At 42.3% G+C, this 24653-nt stretch overlaps 1 protein-coding gene across 9 annotated transcripts in view; it reads right to left on the reverse strand.

Moving 5' to 3' along the window:
• BCAS3 (BCAS3 microtubule associated cell migration factor) overlaps positions 1-24653 on the reverse strand; it is a 1368214-nt gene that overhangs the window by 37020 nt on the left and 1306541 nt on the right. For 7 of the 9 annotated variants that reach the window (XM_033921866.1, XM_033921867.1, XM_033921869.1 and 4 more), the window contains one exon: positions 22890-23102. In XM_033921866.1, the coding sequence (XP_033777757.1) occupies positions 22890-23102 (213 nt within the window). The remainder of the gene's footprint in view (positions 1-22889; positions 23103-24653) is intronic. The other 2 variants (XM_033921865.1, XM_033921864.1) reach the window with 1 other exon arrangement.

The following is a 24653-nucleotide window of genomic DNA, read 5'->3' on the forward strand; positions in this document are numbered from 1 at the left end:
GCGATGTAATATTTTGTGCGCGAGCGCAGGCCAACGCAGCTTAGCGGGAACACTGGTCCCAACCATAAATTAACAAACTCTTCCCTCAAATTGAATGGTCTAGATTACCCTATCCAACCCACCATAAAAATCCTCGGAGTCATCCTGGACCGCACCCTGACCTTTGATGACCATACCAGCACCCAGGTGAAAAAATGTTTCTGCACCCTCTGGAAATTGCGCACCATCAAACGTTACTTCGACCACCTAGCCTTCCGACTACTCGTTCAATCTCTGGTATTAAGCATATTAGACTACTGCAACATCATTTACCTGGGATCCTATAAAAATACCATCAAACGTCTAAGAATAGTCCAAAACGCGGCCGTCCGCCTCATTTACGATCTCAAAAAATACGACCATGTTAGACCCTACTACACCAAACTCCACTGGCTTCCAGTTGAGGCAAGGATCATCTTTAAGTTTGCCTGCCTCTGCTTCAAAACTTTAACAGGCTCTTCCCCAATTTACCTGTCTGAGCACCTTGAAATAGCAGGCCCCTCTTGCACACGAAACGTCTACCTATTCACCTTTCCCTCCCTAAAAGGCTGCCTCTACAATAGATTCATTGATAGAACCCTAGCATTCCAAGCGGGCAAATGGAACAATTGCCTAACCGCCCTCATCTCCAACTCTCCGCCCTACCACCTGTTCAGGAAGTCACTAAAAACCTACCTCTTCGACAAATTCCGCTAACTCTCCCTTCCCGCCTTCCTTGCCCCCCTCCCCGACCTCGATATGCCTCCAATCTCTCTGACTTCACCCTCCTTGCCAAGCCACTTTTGGCCTCTCTTAATCAATCTCTGTTTTATCTAATTGTCCTGTCTATGTCAGGCCTCCATAGTATATGCCTTTTCATTGCCATATATGTAACATTGCTGTAATTGTACAGTCTCTTCTTTTGTTAACTGCATTGAACTTCCATGGTATTGCGGTATATAAGAATAAAGTTATTATTATTATTATTATTATTATTATTATTAAAGGACTACCGCTAGGTTTCTTGGCCTGGCAGCCATTTTGAGTGCGTCACAGCAAGGTGTATGTTGCATACTGTGACACCCTCATTGCCATTTCAATGATGTGTACAAGTATGTTGATATATATACACACTCAAAATCAAACTTATTCACATAAGCTAAAACTTATAACAAAAATAAGTTTGCAACTTTTTGCTAGTATCTGGGAAAGATCAGGAGTAAAATCTTCAAGCATCAGAGCTCCAAACGTACACTCAAATGATTATCCAGTATATCTAGGCCCATATACAGTATTATCATTGGCTTCTTATTTATATTTCAAGTTGGGAAAAACAGAACAGCAAAAAAATTCCATCCTGCAGCATGGAGAAAAAACTGTTCAATAAGAACCCAAACTTGACTACAATGAACCCCACAATATTAGGCACAATTCCAAATACAAAACAAATATTCAAAAGTTCAAAAAATTCAGTACTCAAGATATACAGTATAATATCAGTTCTCAAATTATGCAACTTACAGGGGAAAGCCGAAGTCGACCACCAGTCGATGGTCCGGGCGACAGGATGTCCCAAAGAAGGAAACTACGGATAACTACTCAAGACACAGAAGAGGACGTGCACAAAGCATATAAGAGAGACAACACAGGAGCAGAAAAGGATACCGTGAAAGAACTAAGGGAGACTGCTAAGCTTAAAGAGTATAAGAAGGTAACACGCAGGGAACTCAAATGTATGTACACGAATGCTAGAAGTTTGAGAAACAAAATGGGAGAATTAGAAGCAATAGCGAAAAACAACGAACTGGAAATCATTGGCATAACAGAAACCTGGTGGAATGAAGAAAACAAATGGGTTACAGTACTGCAGGGATACAAACTGTACAGAAGAGAAAGAGTGGAGCAGAAAGGTGGAGGTATTGCCCTATATGTTCGTGAAGAAATAGAATCGGTGAGAGTGACTATGATGGAAGAGAAAGAGAAGCTGGAATCCCTCTGGATAAAGATTCCAAGACACAACGATGCTGACACAAAGATTGGCCTGTACTACCGACCGCCAGGAAAGAGAGGAAGCAGACTCTGAAATGATAGAGGAAACTAGATACGAATGTAAGACAGGTAATGTTGTAATCTTAGGGGATTTCAACTTTCTGGGGATAGACTGGGACCTGGGAACCTCAAATTGTGGCAAGGAGGCAATGTTCCTGGAAGTGCTAGGGGACTGCTTCCTGGAACAATTGGTGGGAGAGCTGACAAGAGAAAATGTCACCTTGGACTTGGTCCTAAACAGCATTATGGGGCCGGCTAAAGAAATAGAAGTCACAGTCCTGCTTGGGACGAGTGATCACAACAGGATCAACTTCAAACTCGATATCGGGAAGGGGAAAGGTACAAAAACCTCAACCTAGACTTTAAACTTTAAAAGGGGAAGATACGATAGCATGAGAACCATGGTGAAGCAACGGATCAAGAAAAAAATGGGTAAAGTCAAAACGGTAGAACAGGCATGGTCCCTTCTGAAAAATACTATCACTAAAGCACAAAGCCTCTAAATTCCGCAGATGTCCAAAGCAAAGAAAACCAAAGGCAAAAGAGAGCCAGCGTGGCTTACTAAAGAGGTTAAGGAAGCCATAAAAGAAAAGAAGGACTCCTTCAAAGCATGGAAATGCACGAAAACAACCGAAACTTGGAACAAACACAAGGATGATCAGAAGAAGTGTCACAGGGCAGTGAGGGATGCCAAAAAGGACTACGAGGAGAAAATAGCGCAGGAGGCCACAAACTTCAAGCCCTTCTTCAGGTACGTGAAAGGGAGAAAACCCGCAAGAGAGGCAGGGGGACCGCTGGACGACCAAGGAAGGAAAGGGTACATCAAGGAAGACAAACAAATTGCAGACAGACTAAATTCCTTTGTGTCTGTCTTTACAAAGGAAGACACTGCAACAATTCCAGAAGCAGTAAAAGTGTTCAAAGGAGTAACAGAGGACAGCCTTATAACAGTAGAAGTGGACTTGGATCAGATTTACCACCAGATCAACAAACTCAAAAGTGACAAATCTCCTGGACCAGACGGAATTCATCCAAGAGTCTTGAAAGAGCTAAAAGTGGAAATCGGAGAACTATTGCAAAAACTTCCAACCTGTCAATCAAAACAGGACAGATATCAGACGACTGGAAGATAGCAAACGTCACACCGATATTTAAAAAAGGATCAAGAGGAGTACCGGGCAACTATAGATCTGCGAGTCTCACGTCGGTCCCTGGGAAGATGGTTGAGGCGCTGATCAAGGATAGCATAACCTGGCACTTAGACACACACGACCTGATGAGAACCAGCCAACATGGATTCAGGAAAGGGAAGTCATGTTTGACGAACCTACTTCAATTTTTTGAGACAGTGAACAGACAAATTGATAATGGAGAACCGGTGGATATTATATACTTGGATTTTCAGAAAGTGTTCGACAAGGTTCCACATGTAAGACTCCTCAGGAAACTACAAGACCATGGAATAGAAGGAGACATACTAAGATGGATAGGCAAATGGCTGGAGAACAGAAGGCAGAAAGTGGGCATAAATGGGAAATTCTCAGACTGGGAGACTGTGACTAGCGGTGGGCCCCAGGGCTCGGTACTTGGGCCCATCTTATTTAATATGTTCATAAATGACCTGGAGAATGGAACATCCAGTGAGATCATCAAGTTTGCAGATGACACAAAGCTATGCCAGGCAATCAAATCGCAGGACAGTGAGGAACTCCAGAGCGACCTGAGTCGATTGGAAAATTGGGCAGATAAATGGCAGATGAAGTTTAATGTGGAAAAATGCAAAGTGAAGCACTTAGGCAGAAAAAATAAGAAACACAAGTATAGTATGTCAGGTGCAACTCTGTGAAAAACTGAACAGGAAAGAGACCTGGACGTATTAATTGATAGGACCCTGAAGCCGTTGGCGCAATGCGTGGTGGCAGCGAAGAACGCGAATAGAATGCTAGGCATGATAAAGAAGGGAATCACGAGCAGATCGGAGAAAGTATTACTGCCGCTTTATAGAGCGATGGTCAGACCACACTTGGAATACTGCGTCCAACATTGGTCTCCATACCTAAAGAAGGATATAAAAATACTTGAGAGGGTGCAGAGACGAGCAACGAAGTTAATAGAGGGCATGGAGAACTTGGAATACGAGGAACGATTTAAGAGACTGGGATTGTTCTCCCTTGTGAAGAGGAGACTGCGAGGAGATATGATCGAGACTTTCAAAATACTGAAAGGAATCGACAAAATAGAGCAGGAAAAAAAATTATTTACAATGTCCAATGTGACACGGACAAGAGGACATGGACTGAAGCTAAGGGGGGACAAGTTCAGAACAAATATCAGGAAGTTCGGCTTCACTCAACGAGTGGTGGACACCTGGAATGCTCTCCCAGAAGAGGTAATTGCGGAATCCACCGTTCTGGGATTTAAGGGTAAGTTAGATGCACATCTCCTTAGGAGAAGCTTGGAGTGATATGGGGATTAAAACTGTGCCAACGTACACCTGGCGGGGCCTCCACATGTGCGGATCGCCAGACTTGATGGACCTAGGGTCTGTTCCGGAGATGGCACTTCTTATGTTCTCATGTAATAAAAATATAAACTAATCTCGGGCTTAAAACATCTGAAAAAAAAACAAAAAAAGCAAAATGGGCCCCAAGAAGGAACTCAATGTAATGAGTAAAATGACTGCATTAAGGGTCGGCTCTAACTAGAGCTGTTCTGTTATCAATGGCCGCCTTAAAAGCCGCTGCCAATCATGTGTTAAAGGAAGGTGCCAGAAACCTAGGCCAGGGTTTTCCAGGTCTAAATTTATAGCACCTGCCTTTGATGTGAATTACACCTCCATAGATGCTTTAGGCCACCTAACACCATTTCCGGCATTATCCATGCCTACAATGGCATTAGGCGACCTAGAGCACCTATGGTAAAGTAGCCAAATATAAAATTGGGCTGCCTTTTGCATACCGTTTTACTGCATACAATTTTAATGTAAAAAGCATAAAATCGTTGTTCTAATCTGTCTTTCTTTTCCTCCAACTCCTTCCAATATGGCTATTCTTATGTTCTTAGTTTTTTTAAATTAACCTTTAAAAAGTTTATTTCCCTGCATCATTTTACTGAAAGAGAATGAAGTGTTACATTGTTGTTTTTTTAGTCTGTACAGGCAGTGGGAGGGAAATTACTGTCCTTAGTTAATCCCTAAATCTTGAGCATTTCTCTCTCTTTTCCATTCAGAAATCCTACTAATTACATAAACACACTCATTAAAGCAGTTCAGCACTAAGCTTGGGATCTGAGATGAATGAGAAAGGAGGCTTTCACTATGTTTTCCACTTAACAGCTCATTGAGACTCTGGCCTCTCATATGCCCTTAACTGGCATTTGGCACCATTGTAAACCTTGCTGATTTGGAATGTTTTGCTCAGATCATCTGGTACACAGAATCTCCTTTCAACTAGAGAGAAACGTGGGGACAAATATTCATCTTCGTCCCTAACCATCCCCACAGTGAAGTGCATTTTTATTCCTTGTCCCCTCACCATCCCTGCATTTTTCATCCCTGTTCACTCACCGTCCCTGCAGTCTTAATTTTCTTCCTAGCATCTTCCTGCTCAAAGCAGAAAGATGATTTTATACAACTTTATGAGCCTAAGGCATTTCAAATATACATTTTAAGCCAGATCCTCACCAAATACAGAATGAGGGGTCACAAGTTAGAAACAATTATTGCCCTCCATACCTGTTAAAAGCCTCCAGCCCAAAATTCTACACTCTCATACAATGAATACAATCCTTGCTCACAGATGGCCTTTTCCCACAAGACCTCAGTGAAATCATCATCACCCGGCTCATAAAAGACCCCAAAGTAGCAACAGATCTACCATCCGACTACAGACCCGTGCCTCTATACCGTTATATGACAAGCTAATGGAAGGCCTCGTAGCTAAACACCTCACCAACTACCTAGAAAACCACAACTTACTCTACCCTACATAGTCTGTTTTCAGAACCAACTTCAGCACAGAGACACTACTAGGATTCCTCCTGGACACAGCTAGACAACACCTCAGCACAGGCAAAAAAGTGCTAGTTATACAACTAGATCTCACTGCAGAATTTGACCTGGTAGACCATGACATCCTACTACAAATACTAGAATCAGTAGGAATCACAGGAAAGGTGCACACTTGGTTTCAAGGATTCCTACAATCCAGGACCTACAAACAAAGAAAAATCAGAACCATGGTCCAACCCCTGCAGCGTACTCCAAGGATCACCTTTATTCCCAACTCTCTTCAATCTCTACACTGCATTCCTTGGCACCTGCCTAGACAAATTAGGCTTAACTTCCTATAGCTTTGCAGACGACATCACCATCCTCCTTTCTTTTGCTCAACCTATACACTCCATGACAGACAAACTACACAGAACACTAGAATCGGTGGCTACATGGATGAAAGAAAACAAACTCAAACTGAACCCAGACATAGCAAAATTTATACTTCTTGAAACAAACAAAACCCCAACCATAACAAACTTAGTAATAAACTCAATCATATACCCCACTCAATCCACCCTAAGACTTCTGGGAGTGATGATAGAAAGAAGCTGTACCATGCAACCACAAATTTAACAAAACAATACAGAAGTCATTTGCGATCATGAGAAACTTAAGGCAAATCCAAAAATTCTTTGACAGCTCGTGGTCCAATCCCTAGTCCAAGGACTTCTAAACTACTGTAACATCCTCTATCTCCCCTGCCCTGCAGTCATGATAAAACAACTACAAACAGTACAAAACACAGCCTTGAGACTGATTTATTCACTGAAGAAATACGACCACATCACCGCTGCATACATTACATTACATTACATTAGTGATTTCTATTCCACTTGTACCTTGCGGTTCAAAGCGGATTACATAAGAAGAAGCTGGACATTTCCAGGAGGGTACGTGACATTTAGGGTAAGACATAGTTACAGAATGAGTATAGACTTGGTAACATTGGATGAAAGCAGTTATATTACATTACATATCAAATCTTTTTCCAGGCGTTGGTAGGTAATATGAATCGGTAGGAAGAATTAGGTTTGTTTTTTTTTTTTTGTTGTTTTTTTTTTGGTCGGTTGAGGATATGGTGTCAGGGAGTGGGTAACCTGGTCGGTGTATGTGGAAGAGGAGATTAGGTGTTTTGAATATGCTTTTTGAAAAGTAGCGTTTTGAGTTCTTTGCGGAATGCTTTGAAGTCAGATGTTGAGGTTAACAATCTGGTTATGGAGGGTTCGAGTTTTGCTGCATGCGTTGCTATGAGGTTATCGTAAAGCTTTTTACGATGAGTGCCGTTGAGTGGTGGGTATGAGAATGGTGTCAGTGTTCTTCTTATTCTGGGTGGAAGGTTACGGTGTAGGCGATCGATTAGATAGGCAGGTGCTGTACCGTTGAGTACTTTGAAGATTAGACAGTATAGTTTGAATTGGATTCTGGCTCTGATCGGTAGCCAATGTGAGTCTAGGTAGGCGTTAGTTATGTGGTCATAACGTAGGTTCTCCGTGGACAGCAGGATAGTCAGCCACACAACCCACCCACCTCCCCATACGGCCGACCCGGCCACAGCTAGGAACATCCTGGGGATTAGGGGGAAGCAGGGGGAAATGGGTAGGGCTCGGGCATGCCCAGTGGGGCCCGGGCACTGCACATGCTCAGAGAAAAAAAAAAAAAAATCTCTCTGAGCTATTGGAGAGCTTATCCGCAAATTGTCATACCTTGACTCACACTGGCTCCCAATACAAGCAAGAATACAATTCAAATTTTACTGTCTACTATTTAAAGCAATCAATGGAGACAGCCCAGCCTACTTGAACAACCGCCTTATCCAAACTGACACAACCAGGCAAAGGAGAACCCAAACACAATTCACGCAAAAAAATGTACGATGGCTTATTGGCCACGCAGGCAGCGAAACTTGACCACCAATTATCCAATCTACCGATGATGACACCAGACTACAAAACCTTCAGAAAAGAAATTAAAACCTTGCTATTCAAGAAATCCATCAAGACAAACTAACTCCACAGGAAGGATCTTAATCCCCCAAAGTAAATTGCTCAACTATGTAATCTCTTCTGGAATTGTCCAGATAACCGCTAATGTAATCTGCCTTGAACCGCAAGATAATGGCAGAATAAAAGTCACTAATGTAATGTAATGTAAAATAGATAAAAACTGAACTGGGAATCCCCAAGAGTTAAGCTCAGCAAGCAACACTGGAGAAAACCAGAAATGCATTTCCTTTTCTGTTAAACACAATATAAAGACAACTGCTATACACATTTCCCAAAGCTAAAATACTATATTTCAGTCAATACATTCAAAATAAAATTTTTATTTTACCTTTATTGTCTGGAGATCAATTTTTGCATCAAGTTAGTTCCAGTTTCTCTTTTTTCTGCTTTCTTGGCACTGCATTCCTTCCTCTCTCCATGTGTAAAATGTCTCCCTCTCTTTCTCACTGTTCACCATCTCTCTCTCTCACATCCCCTCGCTTGCTGCAAAGGGAATGGGAAAAGAGAGAGAGAGGGGAATCCAGGGCATATCTCTCCCACTCCCTCTACTGCCAAGTCCAACATTTCTCCCTCTCTCATCCCCTGGCTCCTGTACAGCATTTTTTGCTCCTCCCCACCAGCCCCATATCCAACATTTCTCCTTCTATCAACCCTCTCCATCACCATGCTGCATCTCTTCCTTCCTTCCCTCCACCATGTCCAAAATTCCTCCCTGTTGCATCCCTTTTCATCTGTCCCACCCTTCTGTCTCCACCACAACATCCAATATTTCTCCCTCCCTCCTCTTCTGTCCAACAATTCTCCCTCTTTCTTTCTTTCCCCATCTGCTCCATCTCTTTCCCTCCCAATCCATTCACCTATGTTCAACCATTCTCCTTTTCTCTTCCACCCTCTACTGGCAGTATCTCTCTTTCCCTGCCTTCCTAACCCCTTCCCAGCTCATGTAGCATCTGTCCTTACCTGCCTTCCCAACCCTCTCTCACCTCATGCAGCATCTGTCCTTCCCTGCCTTCCCAACCTCCTCCCAGCCCATGCAGCATCTTTCCTCCCCTGCCTTCCCAACCCCCTCCCAGCCCATGCAGCATCTTTCATTCCCTGCCTTCCCAACCCCTTCCCAGCCCATGCAGCATCTGTCCTTCCCTGTCTTCCCAACCCACTCCTAAACCATGCATCTGTCCTTCCCTGCCATCCCAGCCCTCCCAGCTTGAGCAACATACATTCTTCCCTCCATTCCCAACCCCAGCTCCAGCCCCCCCCCCCCCCATCAGCAGGATCCTGTGGTACAACCTCTCTCTCCAGCTCCCAACTCCCTCATCTACCTCCTCCCTAGCCACTGTAATTTTAAATCTTTGGGCAGCTGGCAGCAACTTCCTGTTCCTGTGAAGGCAGGATGCTGCAGAATGAAGACTTCCAGCGCAGGCTGATGACAGCAGGCTCACCTTGAAGTCATTGTTGGCTGCCCAAAGATTTAAAATTACAGCGGTCAGGAAGGAAGTAGGTGGGGGGAGTCAGGAGAGCCATAACTCTTCTGACCTTCAACTGCCAATTTTGGAGGGGCCTTAGACCTGGTGGCCACCCCTGTTCTGACGCCTATGCTAATTATGGAGATGTACTTCAAAATTCTAATAGTTGCTAATTCTAGGTGGTTTTCAGTGCCCCAGAGGTAAGCATAATTTTCCCCTCAAACTTTCCTCTCAACCTTTGATGTAAATGAGAAGTTAGCCCACAGTTATGTACTAATCAAAGCAGGTATAAATGCTAACTGGGAAATTTTCTGGCTTATGCATGCACTGCCATTCTAAAATATAGAATACCCTTATATCTTATAGATTCATATAAACCACAATCAGAATACACCTCCTTCAAATATGTGCATGCCACCAGCATATAAGTATAAGCAGAAGCTTTTCTAAACTTGTATATGTATATGCAGATTTCTAAAACCTTTCTAAAATCTAGTAGGACCTTGGGGAGGAGGGGACATCAAGAGTGGGAAGGGAGATCAAAGGTTCAAGGCCTGGAGATGGGAGAGAACCTTGGCTATGGGTTGAGGGGAGGTGGATGAAAGGAGAGATAAGAGTTGCAGAGACCCTTGGGTCGGAGGGGAGAGAAGCTAGACCTAGGGGGGAGAAAGTGAGAGACCTGGAATATCTCAAACTCTCTTCTCTACCCATTGTGGCTCTTTGTAAATCTTGGGTCAAACATTTAGGAAAAATGGCTCTTTGCTTTAAAAAGGTTGCTGACTCCTGTTCTACACAATGATAAAGTAAGAAATGCATGCCTAATGACATCATCAGGTCTACCATAGTAATGGCATAGCCAGGACTGAGTTTTTGGTGGTACCCAGGATTAATATGGCAGGGAACTAGGCCGTTCAGTTAATGACATCATCTTCAGCTCTCTTCTTATTCATCAGTGCTGGTGCTACTGATTGGTCACTTGACTGCAGAGTGGAGGGACCATGGCTCATCTAACTTCCACCATAGTTATGCTCCTGTATCAGAGCCTGGAACTTTAAAGAAGATAAAAGAAAATGTACTTCTCTTTTTAACCTACATCTGTCAATATGTGCTGTTATTTTTAATAAAATAAAAGCAAGAATGGTTCTATGTAAGAAATGTTATACTGAAATCCTCTAATCATCAGAAAAAAACTAACATAATGTAAGGTAAACTAAAAGTCAATTTATCTCATGAGTTGAGAAACAGATGTTAATCGGTGTTATATTCATATATGTACATAGTACAAATCAGGGATTTGCATGCCCAAAATTTTTGTTTTGCTGGGATTTTATTTAATTTCTGGGGCTTGGTACACTCATGTAAACTATCCTTACAGAGTGGATCTGAAATGTTTTTGTGAAACAAATTATCTGACAGCTCAGAAAGCTAGATAATCAGAAAACTAGACTGGATAGATGTTTAACCTTCTTTCAAACCGATTAACGACTGTATTTCACAAATCTTCAGCACTTCTTTGGTTACTTTGGTGACCGTTCACCAACATATCCTCAATGTCCCCTGAGGAAGGCTGTTTACACACCAAAACTTGGATCCTTGTCGGGACCATCGGTTTAAATAAAGACTGTTTCACTGGCTGATAGGACGCTTCTCTTGCCTTTATGTTGTTCTGTCTACAAATCTTCAGCAAACCACTGTATAAACTGCAGACATTGTTGGACACAGTTGTAAGGATAGTTGAAGCAGTCTAGTCCAGTGTTTCTCAACTCGGAGTACTCCCTTGCCAGTCAGGTTTTCAGGACATCCTCACTGAATTTGCATAAACTTGATTTGCATATATTGCCTCCATTATACGCAAATGTCTTTCATGCATATTCATTCTGGATATCTTGAAAACCTAACTGGCAAGGGGGCACTCCAGGACTGAGTTGAGAAACCCTGGTCTAGGCCATCAGCATTGCAATGATCATTTTCTAGCTGATCTTAAATAAGGAATATTAGCCACTATAGTTCTCACAATCTGTTTATGTCAATCTGGTTTTATAAATGAAATAACACTTCAGAATACGCTATCCTGAGGCTGTAGAAAGGAAGAAAACCTAGAGATAGCCAAATATCCAGCAGCCTATTTTGCTCTTGACTTCATATATCAGTTTTATAATGTTGATCCTCCCCACCCCCCACCCCACCCTCTGCCACACATAGTAAAATGGCTTTCTTGCCCTCCAGGTTCAAGCGCTGGTTGGAAAGGGTTAACCAAATGTTTATCACAAAGCTGGCTTCAGATTTGAAAGTAATGTGATCAGTAATGAATTTTGCGTTACATTAGGTTGTATAAATGGACAGACAAGCGCAGACAACAAGTGGTCAGGAGTCAGGGCTAATCTAATGATGTAAAAATAGAGACAGCACCAATTATACATGGGGCCAGCTCCGAGCTGCTGCAGGGACTGCAAATGAATAGTTACAAATCAAATTACTGACTAATACACGCACTACAAGAGAGGGCAGTCAATGCTAAGTGCATTAGGGCCTTGTGACCTCCCTGCTCTGGAGAGCAGAATCCCAAATTTGACTTCTCTCTTTTCTTTCCAGAAATCAAAGGAACTCTTGTTCGCTAAAGAAAAGGAATACAGTATTTCTGCTGGCAGCAATGAAGCATGCGGCTTTTCTTAAAGGGAAATTCTTTTCTGTATTTTTGGTTCTGTCTGAATACTAGATGGGAGCATTTCTGCAAACCTTTCTATGCAGCTTAAAAATAAACCCCCCCCAAAACATTACGCATGCTTTAAAAACCAAACTGTTCACCCCCCTGGACAAACATCAGATTTATTTATCTATTTTAAAAAATTTATATTCCACCAATCCTGAATATTGACAGCTAAAGGTGTTTATTTCCAAAGCATATGGATGTTTCACAATGCCCAAATACGCTTCCATGTGCCTGAGACATCCAAATCCCCATTTTGTAAAGGCAGAAAAGGAACATTGCAGTTCATCTAAATAACAAGAGGCAGGATCTGGGAGGGCCTGAAATCTGGTCGTCTCAACAGGAAGAAGCGCCGAGTCTAAAAATAAGGACATCCCTCACCATTGGAAACATTAGGTTCACTTTTGAACTTTCTTCACATATACCATGACAAAACAAGTGAATAAAACAGTAAAAAATTCATTCTTACTATTAAGGAAATTGAGATCAATTCAAATATGTTTTGCGTTATCAACCTTTCTTATGGATTAACAAATTTTATCAATGCAGCTTTGTTAGCAGGTTCATAATTCTGGTCTGCTAACAGATATTATATGTATGCCAGTTCCTAAGGCAAAGGATTAGATCTCACTAAGGTTATGAATTATCATCCAGTAGCTAAGATTCCTTGGCACACTAAGGGCCAAATTCTATAAACGCCATCCCACCACTGTCTAACCAGCCAATCAGGATGCACGTTTTCTAAAAAAACAACAATAACAACAACAATTTGAGGCAGGCTGCCTACTTTGTAGGCATCTGTCACGGGTTTAGGGAGGCACCCTAGGGACACTTAAGCTCGCCCAAGGCTGGGCATAATTTCACTTGAAGTGGCCTTAGGTGAGCTTAAGCGGCCCTAGGCATCTCCCTAGGGCCACGATAGGTGCCTGAAATGTAGGCCAGCAAATAATCGTGGCCACTAAACTGATCGCGGCAAGGAAATCTAACTGCCACAATCAGCTAAGCAGGAGCAAACCCCCAAACCCCACCGCAAGTCGGCCGGCAGGAGGGATGCCCACTCCCTCCCATCGCCACCCCTGAACCCCCCACCCCCCCGCACACTGTCTGCAGCAGGAGGGATGCGCATTCCCTCCTGCAGCCACCCCCAACATCCCTGGCAGGAGGGATGCCCAGATTTCAAGCTAAATAAACTTAGGGGCCCTTTTACTAAGGTGCAAACAGCCAGCAGATGCGTTTTGTTATGTAAGTGGTCAATTTATCAAGACAAGAGGGAAAAAGTACTCCATGGAAGCATCTGCTATAACGTGCGATGCCTACAAGGCATATTTTGGCATGCCTGTTGGGGATCAAGAAGACAAACCTTGAGCACCTCACCTCACATGAAAACACTACCAAAAAAACCTCTGAAAGTTTACCTCATGCATATTCATTGTGGGTGTCCTAAAAACCTCTGATCCAGGTAAATAAGCTAGATCCATACAAGTACAAGTAGGATGCTAATGGTACTTTGCGTTTGTGTGGCTAAGACCTGTTCTGCCTTAAATGCAGCTGCTCCTTGCTGCCCCCCAGAAATTGGGGTACCCCGACAAATGGGCGCAGGACAATTGCACCTGTCAATCGCGTTCTGACAAATGTGCGCAGGACAATGGCACCCCATCAATTGCACTAGTGTTAGGGTAAGTTAAGATGAGGATTAAATCCTCATCTAAACCTTACCCGAACACTCGATACAAAGTGATTATTTTAAGTGTAGTGGGGAGGGAGGTTCCCCCACCTCCCTCAAAAAACAGGGTTACGTTGTAACCCTCAAAAAGACAAAATAGTAACTGCTGTTGACAGGACGCCATTGTCCTGGTGCACTTGTTGGTGCGCGCATTTTATGGGGCACGATTGATGGGGCGTGATTGTCCTGCACGCATTTGGCGGGCCACGGCAACTGGTGTCTTATGCAACTGCCTAGTTTATAGTTTATTTATTTATATCCAAAACGTACATACATAATATTATCACATCACATACAATTAAGGAATCCAACAAACAAAACATTTCAGCGACCAGCGCCTACAAATATAGTAAAACTAATGGTTTAGCTAGCTGACTAATACTGCTACTTGCAAGTTTCAAACTTGCGCTCATTCAACCCTTTTAAAAATCTGTGAATTTAATGTGTAATATACGTGTCAGTAGTTTTCTGTATAAGAATAAGGAAGAAATGAAATAGACTAATCACATTTCTGCCTTAATTATCTTCAAGACGGGGGATCCCTATTCAGCTGGTGGCAATCAGCATTTTGTTGACTGCCTCTGGCACTACACCCAGAAATTCAGTGCTGGGCCACATCTGGGTTTGTAGAGCTAAGTACAATATTTCGAACTTAATATGGGTTACCACAAAAAAATAGGACTGACTTTATGTGGTCCTATTTATGCGGTTAACCTGGCTGGTTAAGTACTAAATATCGGAACTTAACTGCCTCAAAAATAGCCAGTTTTGAGTTGGCACTAACTGGTTATTTTCAGTGGTGCTAACCACCTAAGTGCCACTGAAAATGAAAGGTTAGCCCCAACAGACATAGGCCAGGAGCCATTTCCGAATGGTTAAATTATGTTTAATATCAATGGTGATATTAACAATTTATAGTCTTACTAGTCTTTAAGCCCGTTACATTAACGGGTGCTAGAATATGTGTGTGTGTCTGTATTTATTTATTTCTCTCTCTCTCCTTAGCCTATTTCTGTATTTCTTTCTTTCTGTCTTTCTTTTTCCTCAGCTGTCCACCACCACCACTTGCCTGCTCCCCCTGTCCATTCTCCCTTCCTTTTTCTTCCCCTGTGTCCACCACCACCCCTTCACTGCTCCCCTTATCCAGCAGCAGCCCTTCTCCCTTTGTTTTAACTCCCCCCTGTCCAGCAGCACCTCTTTCCTGCCTTACCTCCACCGACATCCGCCTGAAGCCGACACTGACAACTCTGCCCTCCACCGACATCCGCCTGAAGCTGCCGTGGCCTGCAGGCACCGACAGCCTCTGCGGCCAGCTCCGACTCCCTCCTCACCATCGCTTGCCGTTCCCCCCCTCCCTCCCTCCCCCGGGGAAGCTTCGTGCGTTTTGGCAGCATCCTGTCTGTGGGCCGCCCGCCCGTGGTCCCTGGCCCGTTCGAGAGAGGAGCCGCGGTGGGCAGGTGAGCAGGCAAGAGGGAGGAGGGTGAGAAGAAGATGCTGGAAGGTGCGCCTGTGCCCCCCCCCTCCGAATCAGCGGCAGCAGTGAGGCGGCATTCTAGCGGTGAGCAACGGCGAGGGGGGAGTTGCTCCGTGTTCTGGCCTGCCTCCGTGTTCGAAAATTGAATTTGGCACGGAGGCACATCTCACGGTGCCAGGAATCACGAAGTTTCAAGAGCGCATGCGCGCTCTAGGGTTTTATTATTATAGATAATATAACATTTTTTTTCATCAATCTAGAATAAAATGCTGCTCCAAAATTTTCAAGAAGAGCTTGGGGGAGTCCTTCCCTTTATCTACCTCCTTTCAAAACATCAATGGATGTCTGAAATGTGTAATATACCATATATACTTGAATATAACCCACCCAAATATAAACCGAGGTAACCATTTTTGCCCCAAAAAGGTGAAAAAAGGTTGACTTGACTATAAACTCACATCAGTCTTGTGAGGTTACTGTGGGAGTGAGTAGCCTAAGAGTTAGAGCTGCTGCCTCAGCACCCTGAGGCTGTGAATTTAATCTCAGCCGGCTCCTTGTAACTCTGTGCGAGTCATTCAATCCCTCCTTTGCCCCAGGTACCAGAGTTAGATTATGAGCCTGCAGGGACAGATAGGGAAAATACTTAAGAATACCTGATTATTGTTCATACAATAGTTTCTTATATTTTGCAAATTTGAACGAGGATTCACTGAGGTTTACAATAAGACTTTGAGATGAGTTGTTACAGTTACAATGATAATCTAGAAAACATAATTGGACAGGGATCATGAGAGCTACAAGGAGAAGAGATATGTCTTTAACATCTTCCTGAATTTATAGTAGGAGGGAAGTTGTCACAGGGAGAGTGTGGCACAGTGGTTAAAGCTAAAGCCTCAGCACCCTGAGGTTGTGGGTTCAAACTCACGCTGCTCCTTGTGTCCCTGGGCAAGTCACTTAATCCTCCCATTGCTCCAGGTACATTAGATAGATTGTGAGCCTGCCGGTACAGACAGGGAAAACTGCTTGAATACCTGAATAAATTCATGTAAACCGTTCTGAGCTCCCTGGGAGAACGGTATAGAAAAGTGAATAAATAAATAATAAATAAATATAGCGACAGCCTATTCCATACTTTGGGAGCCTGGAATTCGAAGTTAGATTCAAATAGTTTTTTTTCCACTGAACAGGTTTAGGAGAAGGAAAGGTCAGTTTTTTGGTGATGTGTTATTCCTGAGTTGTGAGGAAAGCACAGAAATATTATATTCAATGCGAGTCTGCTACAGTTTCACCATATATTGCTTTGTAGGCTAGGCAGGCCATCTTGAACTGGACTTTTTTCTTCATGAGTAGCCAGTGTTAACTCTCGAAATAGCAGACTAGCCTTCTCAAATTTGTTTACCTGGAAAATTAGTTTAGCTGCTGTAATTTGAAGTAGTTGTAATCTCTTGTATTCCTTCTCAGCGATACTATCGTACAGAGAATTACAGTAATCCAAATATGAGAGCAGAATTGCCTGGGCAACTGTACTAAGCTAGCTTGGCTGAAAACAAATCAAATTGCTTTCAGTTGTCTCACTCTGAAAAAGAAATTTTTGACCAGGGATTCAATATGGTCTCCAAGTCAGTTAAGAATCTAGGGTAATGTCTAGTATTTTTGAGGTTTGTTCAATTTTAAGTTTCTCTTCAGTGGTCAACAATAGATCCATGCATGGCAGTGAATTGTAGTCACCAAACCAAAGAACTTTAGTCTTCAACATATTAAGTTTAAGGAAATTCTTCTATGTCCACATGTCCAGCAGATTCACCCATCAGGGTTGATCTACATATGGCTTTTACCACATTGCATGCAGGGACTTGTAGTTTTTTTTTCTTTTTAGAACAGGAATTGTGGAAACCAGAACTTCAAGCCCTCTTGGGCAAATCTGGATCTATTTGGCAACTCTACAAATGAATGGCATTTTCAAGGTGCAGGCTCACAGAGAATGAGTGCAAGCATAGAAAAGATAAAAACATAAAAGATTTTTTAAAGTGCATTTAAATTTTAAAAAAAAAATGCTGTGCCCTGCAGAATCACTTGGTCAATGTATTGTAACCACTTTGGGTGAATTTCTTCATGAAAAGGCAGTAAATAAACAGCAACCACTGTGAACTGGATTGGCCACTATGAGAATGGGCTACTGATAGTAAGGCTATTCTTATGTTCTTATGTGGGAACTCAAGTCAGCCATTCCGAGTAATGAGTGCATGGGGCAGCAGCATAGGAGGCTCGCTCTTGCCTTAGCACAAAAATCTAGGTTTATATTCAAGTATACGGTCGAGCCACATTATTATGACCATCTGATAATATCCAGAATAACCACCTCTGTCAGCACAAATGGCAACCAGATGCAGTAGAGTGACTCAATAAGATGCTGGGTGGTCGCTAGAGGTATCTGGAGCCAAGTAGACTGCAGCGCGTCCAACAGATGCTGATGAGTATGTGATGGTGGATCCAGTCATCGAACATGTCGATCAAAGTGATCCCAAATGTGCTCAATTGGGCTAAGGTTTGGGGAATTTGGAGGCCAGGGAAGTACAATTTAACCAAAGCAGCCTGTGAACAGTTCACAAACTGCCATTTCTGAAATGCTGCTGTTTGGCCCAGTAGATGATCATGCCTTTTTCAATGTCTGATAAATTGCACTTTTCCCCCCATGACAGCCACGATTGCTGTATTGACCACTTGCTGACATCCCACCTTATACGAGTACCCATGAAGTCTGTGTGTGACACATGCATTTGTTCATTGGCTGTGTGTCTCTGACGTTAGAGGCAGACGGGGGTCATAATAATGTGACTTGACCATGTATATACAATATATGAACTCCCATTCATTGCTTCATGTCTATGGATGTTAAACAGAGCACATCTATCTCATCAGTATCAGGCACAGAAGGGATAAATCCTAAGTACCATATAAATCTGCATGCCAGTTCTGCTCCAACAGTTAAAGCATGAACAGAATTTATTAACATTTTGCCATTAAATGTGTCTGGGCCAGCTGGGTACTTGCAGACTTCCACTGCTCTGTCTGTGAATCCTTCCACCTTGGCCTTATTCCCACAGAAAATTCTGCCAAGCCCATGATTCTCAGATTTTCTTTTAATTTCAAGTGGTAGCTTGCAATAAGATATTTTAATTATTTATTCATAATTTTACACAAATGTACAGTGTTTTCCCACTGACTAATCACTAATATTTTTTGCAGTATTTTCCCACACCATATTTCTGTTTGGTTCTAATAAATACGTAAGAAGAACCTCCCCACCTTGATTGGTAGATATTTGAGCCCAAATAAGTCACTGATTACGTGTGTTAGTCTTTGATGTGTTCAAGTTCAGGGTAACTTGAGGTCTTTGATTATAAATTTCACTTATCAGCTGGTTTATAACTAAATCATATCAGTGAATATACAGCAAGGCTGGAATATGATTATAAGGTGGCAAGAAGCAGCTTTTTATTTTTTCAAGGTGGTTGGTGGCATCGCACCAACATGATGTACAATGTAGTTTCTTATTTTTATTCTTTGTAGCACTTGCACTTTCTTCCAATTTTATAAAAAGCACTGAAAATTACATGCATAAATTTGGGCGCGTACCCAATTTGCAGGCACAATTTAATCAAACAATAAGCTGAAACCAGCAAAGGGCATTTTAACAAGAAATTATTGACACACATTTAGGCATGAGATCTATGCTTAAACACATTTAGGCATGAGATCTATGCTTAAATTTTGCATGTGAGTCAAAAATAGGGGTGGGGAAATGGGAGTGTCATGAGTGTATCAGGGCATTCCTTTAAGTTATGGATTGGGAAAGGCATTATCCAAAAAGTCTAATGTCCAGGCTTCTCTGCCTGGAGGAGAAGAAGGGCAAGATCGTGAACTACATGAACGCTTAAGGGCGGATTCCACAAGTAACAAATGATATTGAAGTTGAGCTTGTTCAAATCCTGGACACTTTTGAATTCTATACATTGTGTCTATCTGTTTAGGAGCTACCTGAACTAAGAGGGGGTTCAACCAGTTCTCAAATAAAGTATCCTTCATGACCCTATGCAAAGGCAATTTAATGAATTAATTTGATGGCGCTTCATAGTCAAGGAGGTGAAAAAGCTTAGAGCGAGGTTCCTCCTCTGTTTCCATTTTGATGGGCAAAGCCTGACCATCTGCCTGACAAAGCTAATAAAAGATATTATTTATGGTGGAGACTTGTGTTGTTGAGGTGAAGGAGAAGGATCAGAAGATATACCATAGGATTTTCTGCTATGTATTCTGGTATATCCTCATCTGAATGGTTGGAGATATCGGAGTAAGACTCCTCAAAGTACTCCCTGGTAGGTGATTCAGGGAATGTGCATTGAGAGGAGCATCAACTGTGCGTCGAGATGCTTCAAAGCACAGGTTGATGGTCTGACCCAGGAGATAACTCCTCTGTCAATTATGATGTATGCATTGAGTGGGTCCTTGCCAACATGGAGCTATGTGGCACCTATGAGATAAGATAAGTAGTTGACTCTTTGCAGTGTTTGAATTATATCTGTATGTTATTGAAGTCTTTTTAACCACATCTCTTGCATTGCATAGGGCTCTTTAAATTGAGTTAGTGTCTTAGTTAACGAGAGGTTTTTTAATGCCAATGACATGCTCTTGACCCCAGATATTCACTGCTCGATCTCTAGATTCAGGAAAGGTTTCTACCTTCAATTCCCCTTCCCTTTGTTCTTTCCCTTGAAAGTTCTCTTTCTTTCTATCAATTGTAGTTCCAACCCTTCTTCCCTTTTGTTTCGATTAGTCAATGTCTTTATAAATTGTCATTTCCCTTGGTTTGTCTTTGTTCATATTGTATTTTAATTGGTGCATTGTTTTGGCGTTTTTTTGTACACTGCCTAAAAGGCTTGATTAGGCGGCATAAGAAATTTTAAATAAACTTGAAACCAGTGGTGGGGCTCTGAGGCTTTTTCCACTCACTTTGACACAGAGCCTGGTGCTTATTTGGGGTTATGTGGTTATTAGTCTATTCTAATCAGAACAAACTCTTGCACACCTCTGATTTCTGAATCTATAAGAAGATCATTAGGTCACACATACATTGCTCTGTAGAAGAGTTTTTTAGTAGGTATTTTGGAACATACATGAACTGAAGTGCCATGCCATGCCTAGAAAGGGAAGAATGTTTGTGTAACAAATAGGTACATCAGCTATTTCAGAAATGTGCCCGTCTATGTTTTCCAAAACTATCCACCCATCCCACTATCTCTTGCCAGTATTGCTTTCACGCAGGTACAAAAGACATTGGGGTATTAAGGGATCAACCACCCCTGCTCCCTCCAATGAAGTGCTGAACAAAACGAGCAACTTTCTCTAACCTAGACATTCTATTCTCCCTTGAAAAGAAGAGACTGAGAGGGAACATGATTGAAACGTTCAAGATAATGAAGGGAATAAACTTAGTAGATAAAGACAGGTTGTTCACCCTCTCCAAGGTTTGGAGAAAGAGAGGGCACTTTCTAAAGTTAAAAGGGGACAGAATCTGTACAAACGTAAGAAAGTTCTTTTTCACCCAGAGAGTGGTGGAAAACTGGAACGCTCTTCCGGAGACTGTCGTAGGGGAAAGCACCCTTCAGGGATTCAAGACAAAGTTAGACGAGTTCCTGCTGAACTGGAACGTACACAGGTAAGGTTGGTCTCAGTTAGGGCACTGGTCTTTGACCTGGGGGCCGCCGTGGAAGCGGAATGCTGGGCACGATGGACCACTGGTCTGACCCAGCAGTGGCAATTCTTATGTTCTTATCAAAGCTCACTATTTTAAAGCAATTCTCTTCTATTGGGGAAAAGAACGCAGCTGGCCACCACTGAATTCAACAGTGGAGAAAAAAGGCCTCAAAAGAAACAGGAGCATCACATCACAGCACACAGCTGCCCAATAGTAAGCTCACTGTCATCATCAGTCAACAACAAAACTCCACTCATATCAATTGGCCAAACAGTTCTTCTCCTAGATAGGAAATTATCTCATATACCCCCTCCTTTACAAAGCTGCACTAATGTTTTTAGTGCCGGCTGTGGCAGTAACAGCTCACATGCTCATAGGAATTCTATGAGCACTGGAGCTATTACTGTGGCGGCTGGCCCTAAAAAAACTAGCGCAGCTTTGTAAAGAAGGGGGATAGTGCACAACATGTAAATCAATCACTGGGACTTGGTAGTAAGCCTCTTATCAGACGGAAAACTTCTTTTACTTAGCTTTATCCAAGCGATCCCAAATGTCCAGTCCCAACAGGAGACCTGGTTTCGCACTGTAACTTTGCTGCATGGTAACTTCTATGCATTTCCCCTGAAGACGCTTCTGCAATATGGGGTCTCCTGTTGGGACGGAACATTCGGGACCGCTTGGATAAAGCTAAGTAAAAGAAGTTTTCTGTTTGATAAGAGGCTTACTACTGAGTCCCAGGGATTTATTTACATGTTGTGCAGCACTATATGAGATAATTTCCTATTGAGGAGAAGAACTGTTTGGCCAGTTGATATGAGTGGAGTGTTTTTTTGTTGACTGATGATGACAGTGAACTTACTATTGGGTAGCTGTATGCTGTGATGTGACGCTCCTGTTTCTCTTGAGGCCTTTTTTCTCCACTGTTGAATTGAGTGGTGGCCAGCTGTGTTCTTTTTCCCAATAGAAGAGAGTTGCTTTAAATAGTAAGCTTTGATCATTTTCAACTCTGTCCTGTTAATATTCTTATTAGCAGTTGTAATATATTCTTATTAGCAATGGTGATGTCAGCAGACATGAAAGGGCATGTTCCTTCTGAAGCGGAGAATGCACAAGTATATTTTCATCCCATCCTAGTCCCACCAAAAAGATGCCCAGACCATACCCCCTTGCCATATTTGATCTTTCTAAAACAGGTTTAGAAGTGTACGCAACTTAAACATCTAAATGGTAGTTTATGTATGTCCAAATAGTGCTTCTCACATGGCTGCCATGGTTAACCAGCACTAGATGCTTATAATTATCTAGGAATCTGAAACTAACATTCCAGTTCTAGTTCTGATACCTCTAAAGTAACAGTGGAAGATGAAGATGGAAGATGAAGATAGAATCATACCTACAACTGGCTAGCAGATCTCATGTAGCATCTCTGTAACGGATTTCATGAAGCATGCACACTTGCATTTCAAAAACACAAAGATTTTTTTGCAGTGCATACTCTTTCCTACATGGACAAACAACACTATAGTAGTCAGAAGAAAATCAGGGGTGGAATGAATTCCGCAGCAGAAATGGTTTAGCAAATATACATGGATCCAGTGTTAGCTATGAGAATAAGAAGTTTGAATTTGAAGTCTCATAATAGTCACCTTGCAGCCGCACATGTGATCTCTGATCACACCTCTTGTTTGTACCTGTTCCTGATCCCACTAGGTCCCGGCCAGGTGACTCAGACATAGCATCAGCCAGCCGCTCACGAAGACCTTCCTCGGTGGTATCGATAGAAGCAATGTGACGGAGTCCAAAACTCTCAGGCCAGCTCCCACATACTTCTAACAAGGTCATGCTCCGATCAAAGCCACCTTGAAAAATGAAAAGCAAACAAGACAGGTGAGGTCTAATGTGCATTTCTGCCAAAATCAGCATTGACAAATCTTAAGAAAAGTCACTCCATTGAAGTCAAAACTGAATTCAACGCAATTTCAATTCATTTACATGTCTGCTAGAACTCTGCTCAGAGACATGAAGGCTGATTGCTCCGCCTCACCACCCAATCATCGCAGTGTTCAATGTGAATACGCACCAGTACTCATAATAGTTAATTATTTTATCACTGGCTACTCAAGCTCTGGAAAATTAGTTGAGTTTATTACCCCTACAGAGTTTTTTGACGAAATCATCATTGAAGCAAATTGGCAGCCAGTGAGGTTACAATGAAACCAGATATTCATTGCTTGTACCAGCTGGGACCGAATATCCAGTTTCAGCACTGACCAGTGGCCTTATTGGGTAAATGAAGATTTTCAATCTACTTTCTCAGGGATGGGAAACCTCAGTCCTCGAGGACAACAATCCAATCAGGTTTTCAGGATTTCCCCTATAAATGTGCCTAAGATCTATTTGCATGCACTGCCTCCATTGTATGCAAATATGGATGGATTATGCCACTGACGCATGGCAACATGCACAGTGAGGAATCCACCCTGTGATGTTTCTTGGCAGAGTACAGGAGTGATTTGCAATTGCTTTCTCCCACACAGTGTGCGGCTCCACTATTTTGCTGCTGCCCAGCATAGGTGCCTACAGCATAGGTGCCTACAGCACCTGGTATTCCTAGATGGTCTCCCATCCAGGTACTAGCCAGGCCTAACCCTGCTTAGCTTCCAATAGTAAGAGAAGGACTATGCAGGGTGGCCAGGTCGTAGTATGCAAATGTATCTCATGCATATTCACCGAGGGAAATCCTGGAAACCTAAATTGATTGCAAACTCTCAAAAACAAAGGTTGCCCTTCCCTGCACTAACTTAAAAGATAACTGGATAAATTTAGGACCGCATTTTTGCTGGCTTAACTTTATCTGAATAAGTATCTGGAATAGACACGCTAATCAAATCTGTTTCGGCTTCAGGACTGTCCATGGATAATCCCATGGTAGTTGGAGGAAATGCTCAGTGGCACAACCTGGATAGTGCACCAGGACTTATTCATTTAGGGCCCTTTTTACAAAGTCGCAGTACTGATGCTCAAACGGTAAATGCACCTAAGCCCATTCAATGCCTATGTTTTTCAGTGCATTTACAATGACAGCATCGCTACTGCGGCTTTGTAAAAGGTGCCCTTAACTTATAAGCAATATGATAGGAACTGGAAGATATGTGTTAATGAAAATGGAGACTGGGGAGTTTTGTAAGATTTTATTTCATTTTACATATGGTTTTATGAATTAATATCAATAATTGTGCTGTATTGATTTAAAGCTATACGTATGTAAAGCTATAATCCACCTAGAAATGTTGCGATAAGAGTGGAATGTAAATAATATAATAAATAAATAAAACCTTTGAACCAGATGAGTCCTTTTGAATATCAGGCATGTGCATTTTGGGGTAAGATAATATGAATGAAATGCACAG

The sequence above is a fragment of the Geotrypetes seraphini genome, chromosome 15 (genome assembly GCF_902459505.1).
Source record: "Geotrypetes seraphini chromosome 15, aGeoSer1.1, whole genome shotgun sequence".
Classification (NCBI taxonomy): domain Eukaryota; kingdom Metazoa; phylum Chordata; class Amphibia; order Gymnophiona; family Dermophiidae; genus Geotrypetes; species Geotrypetes seraphini.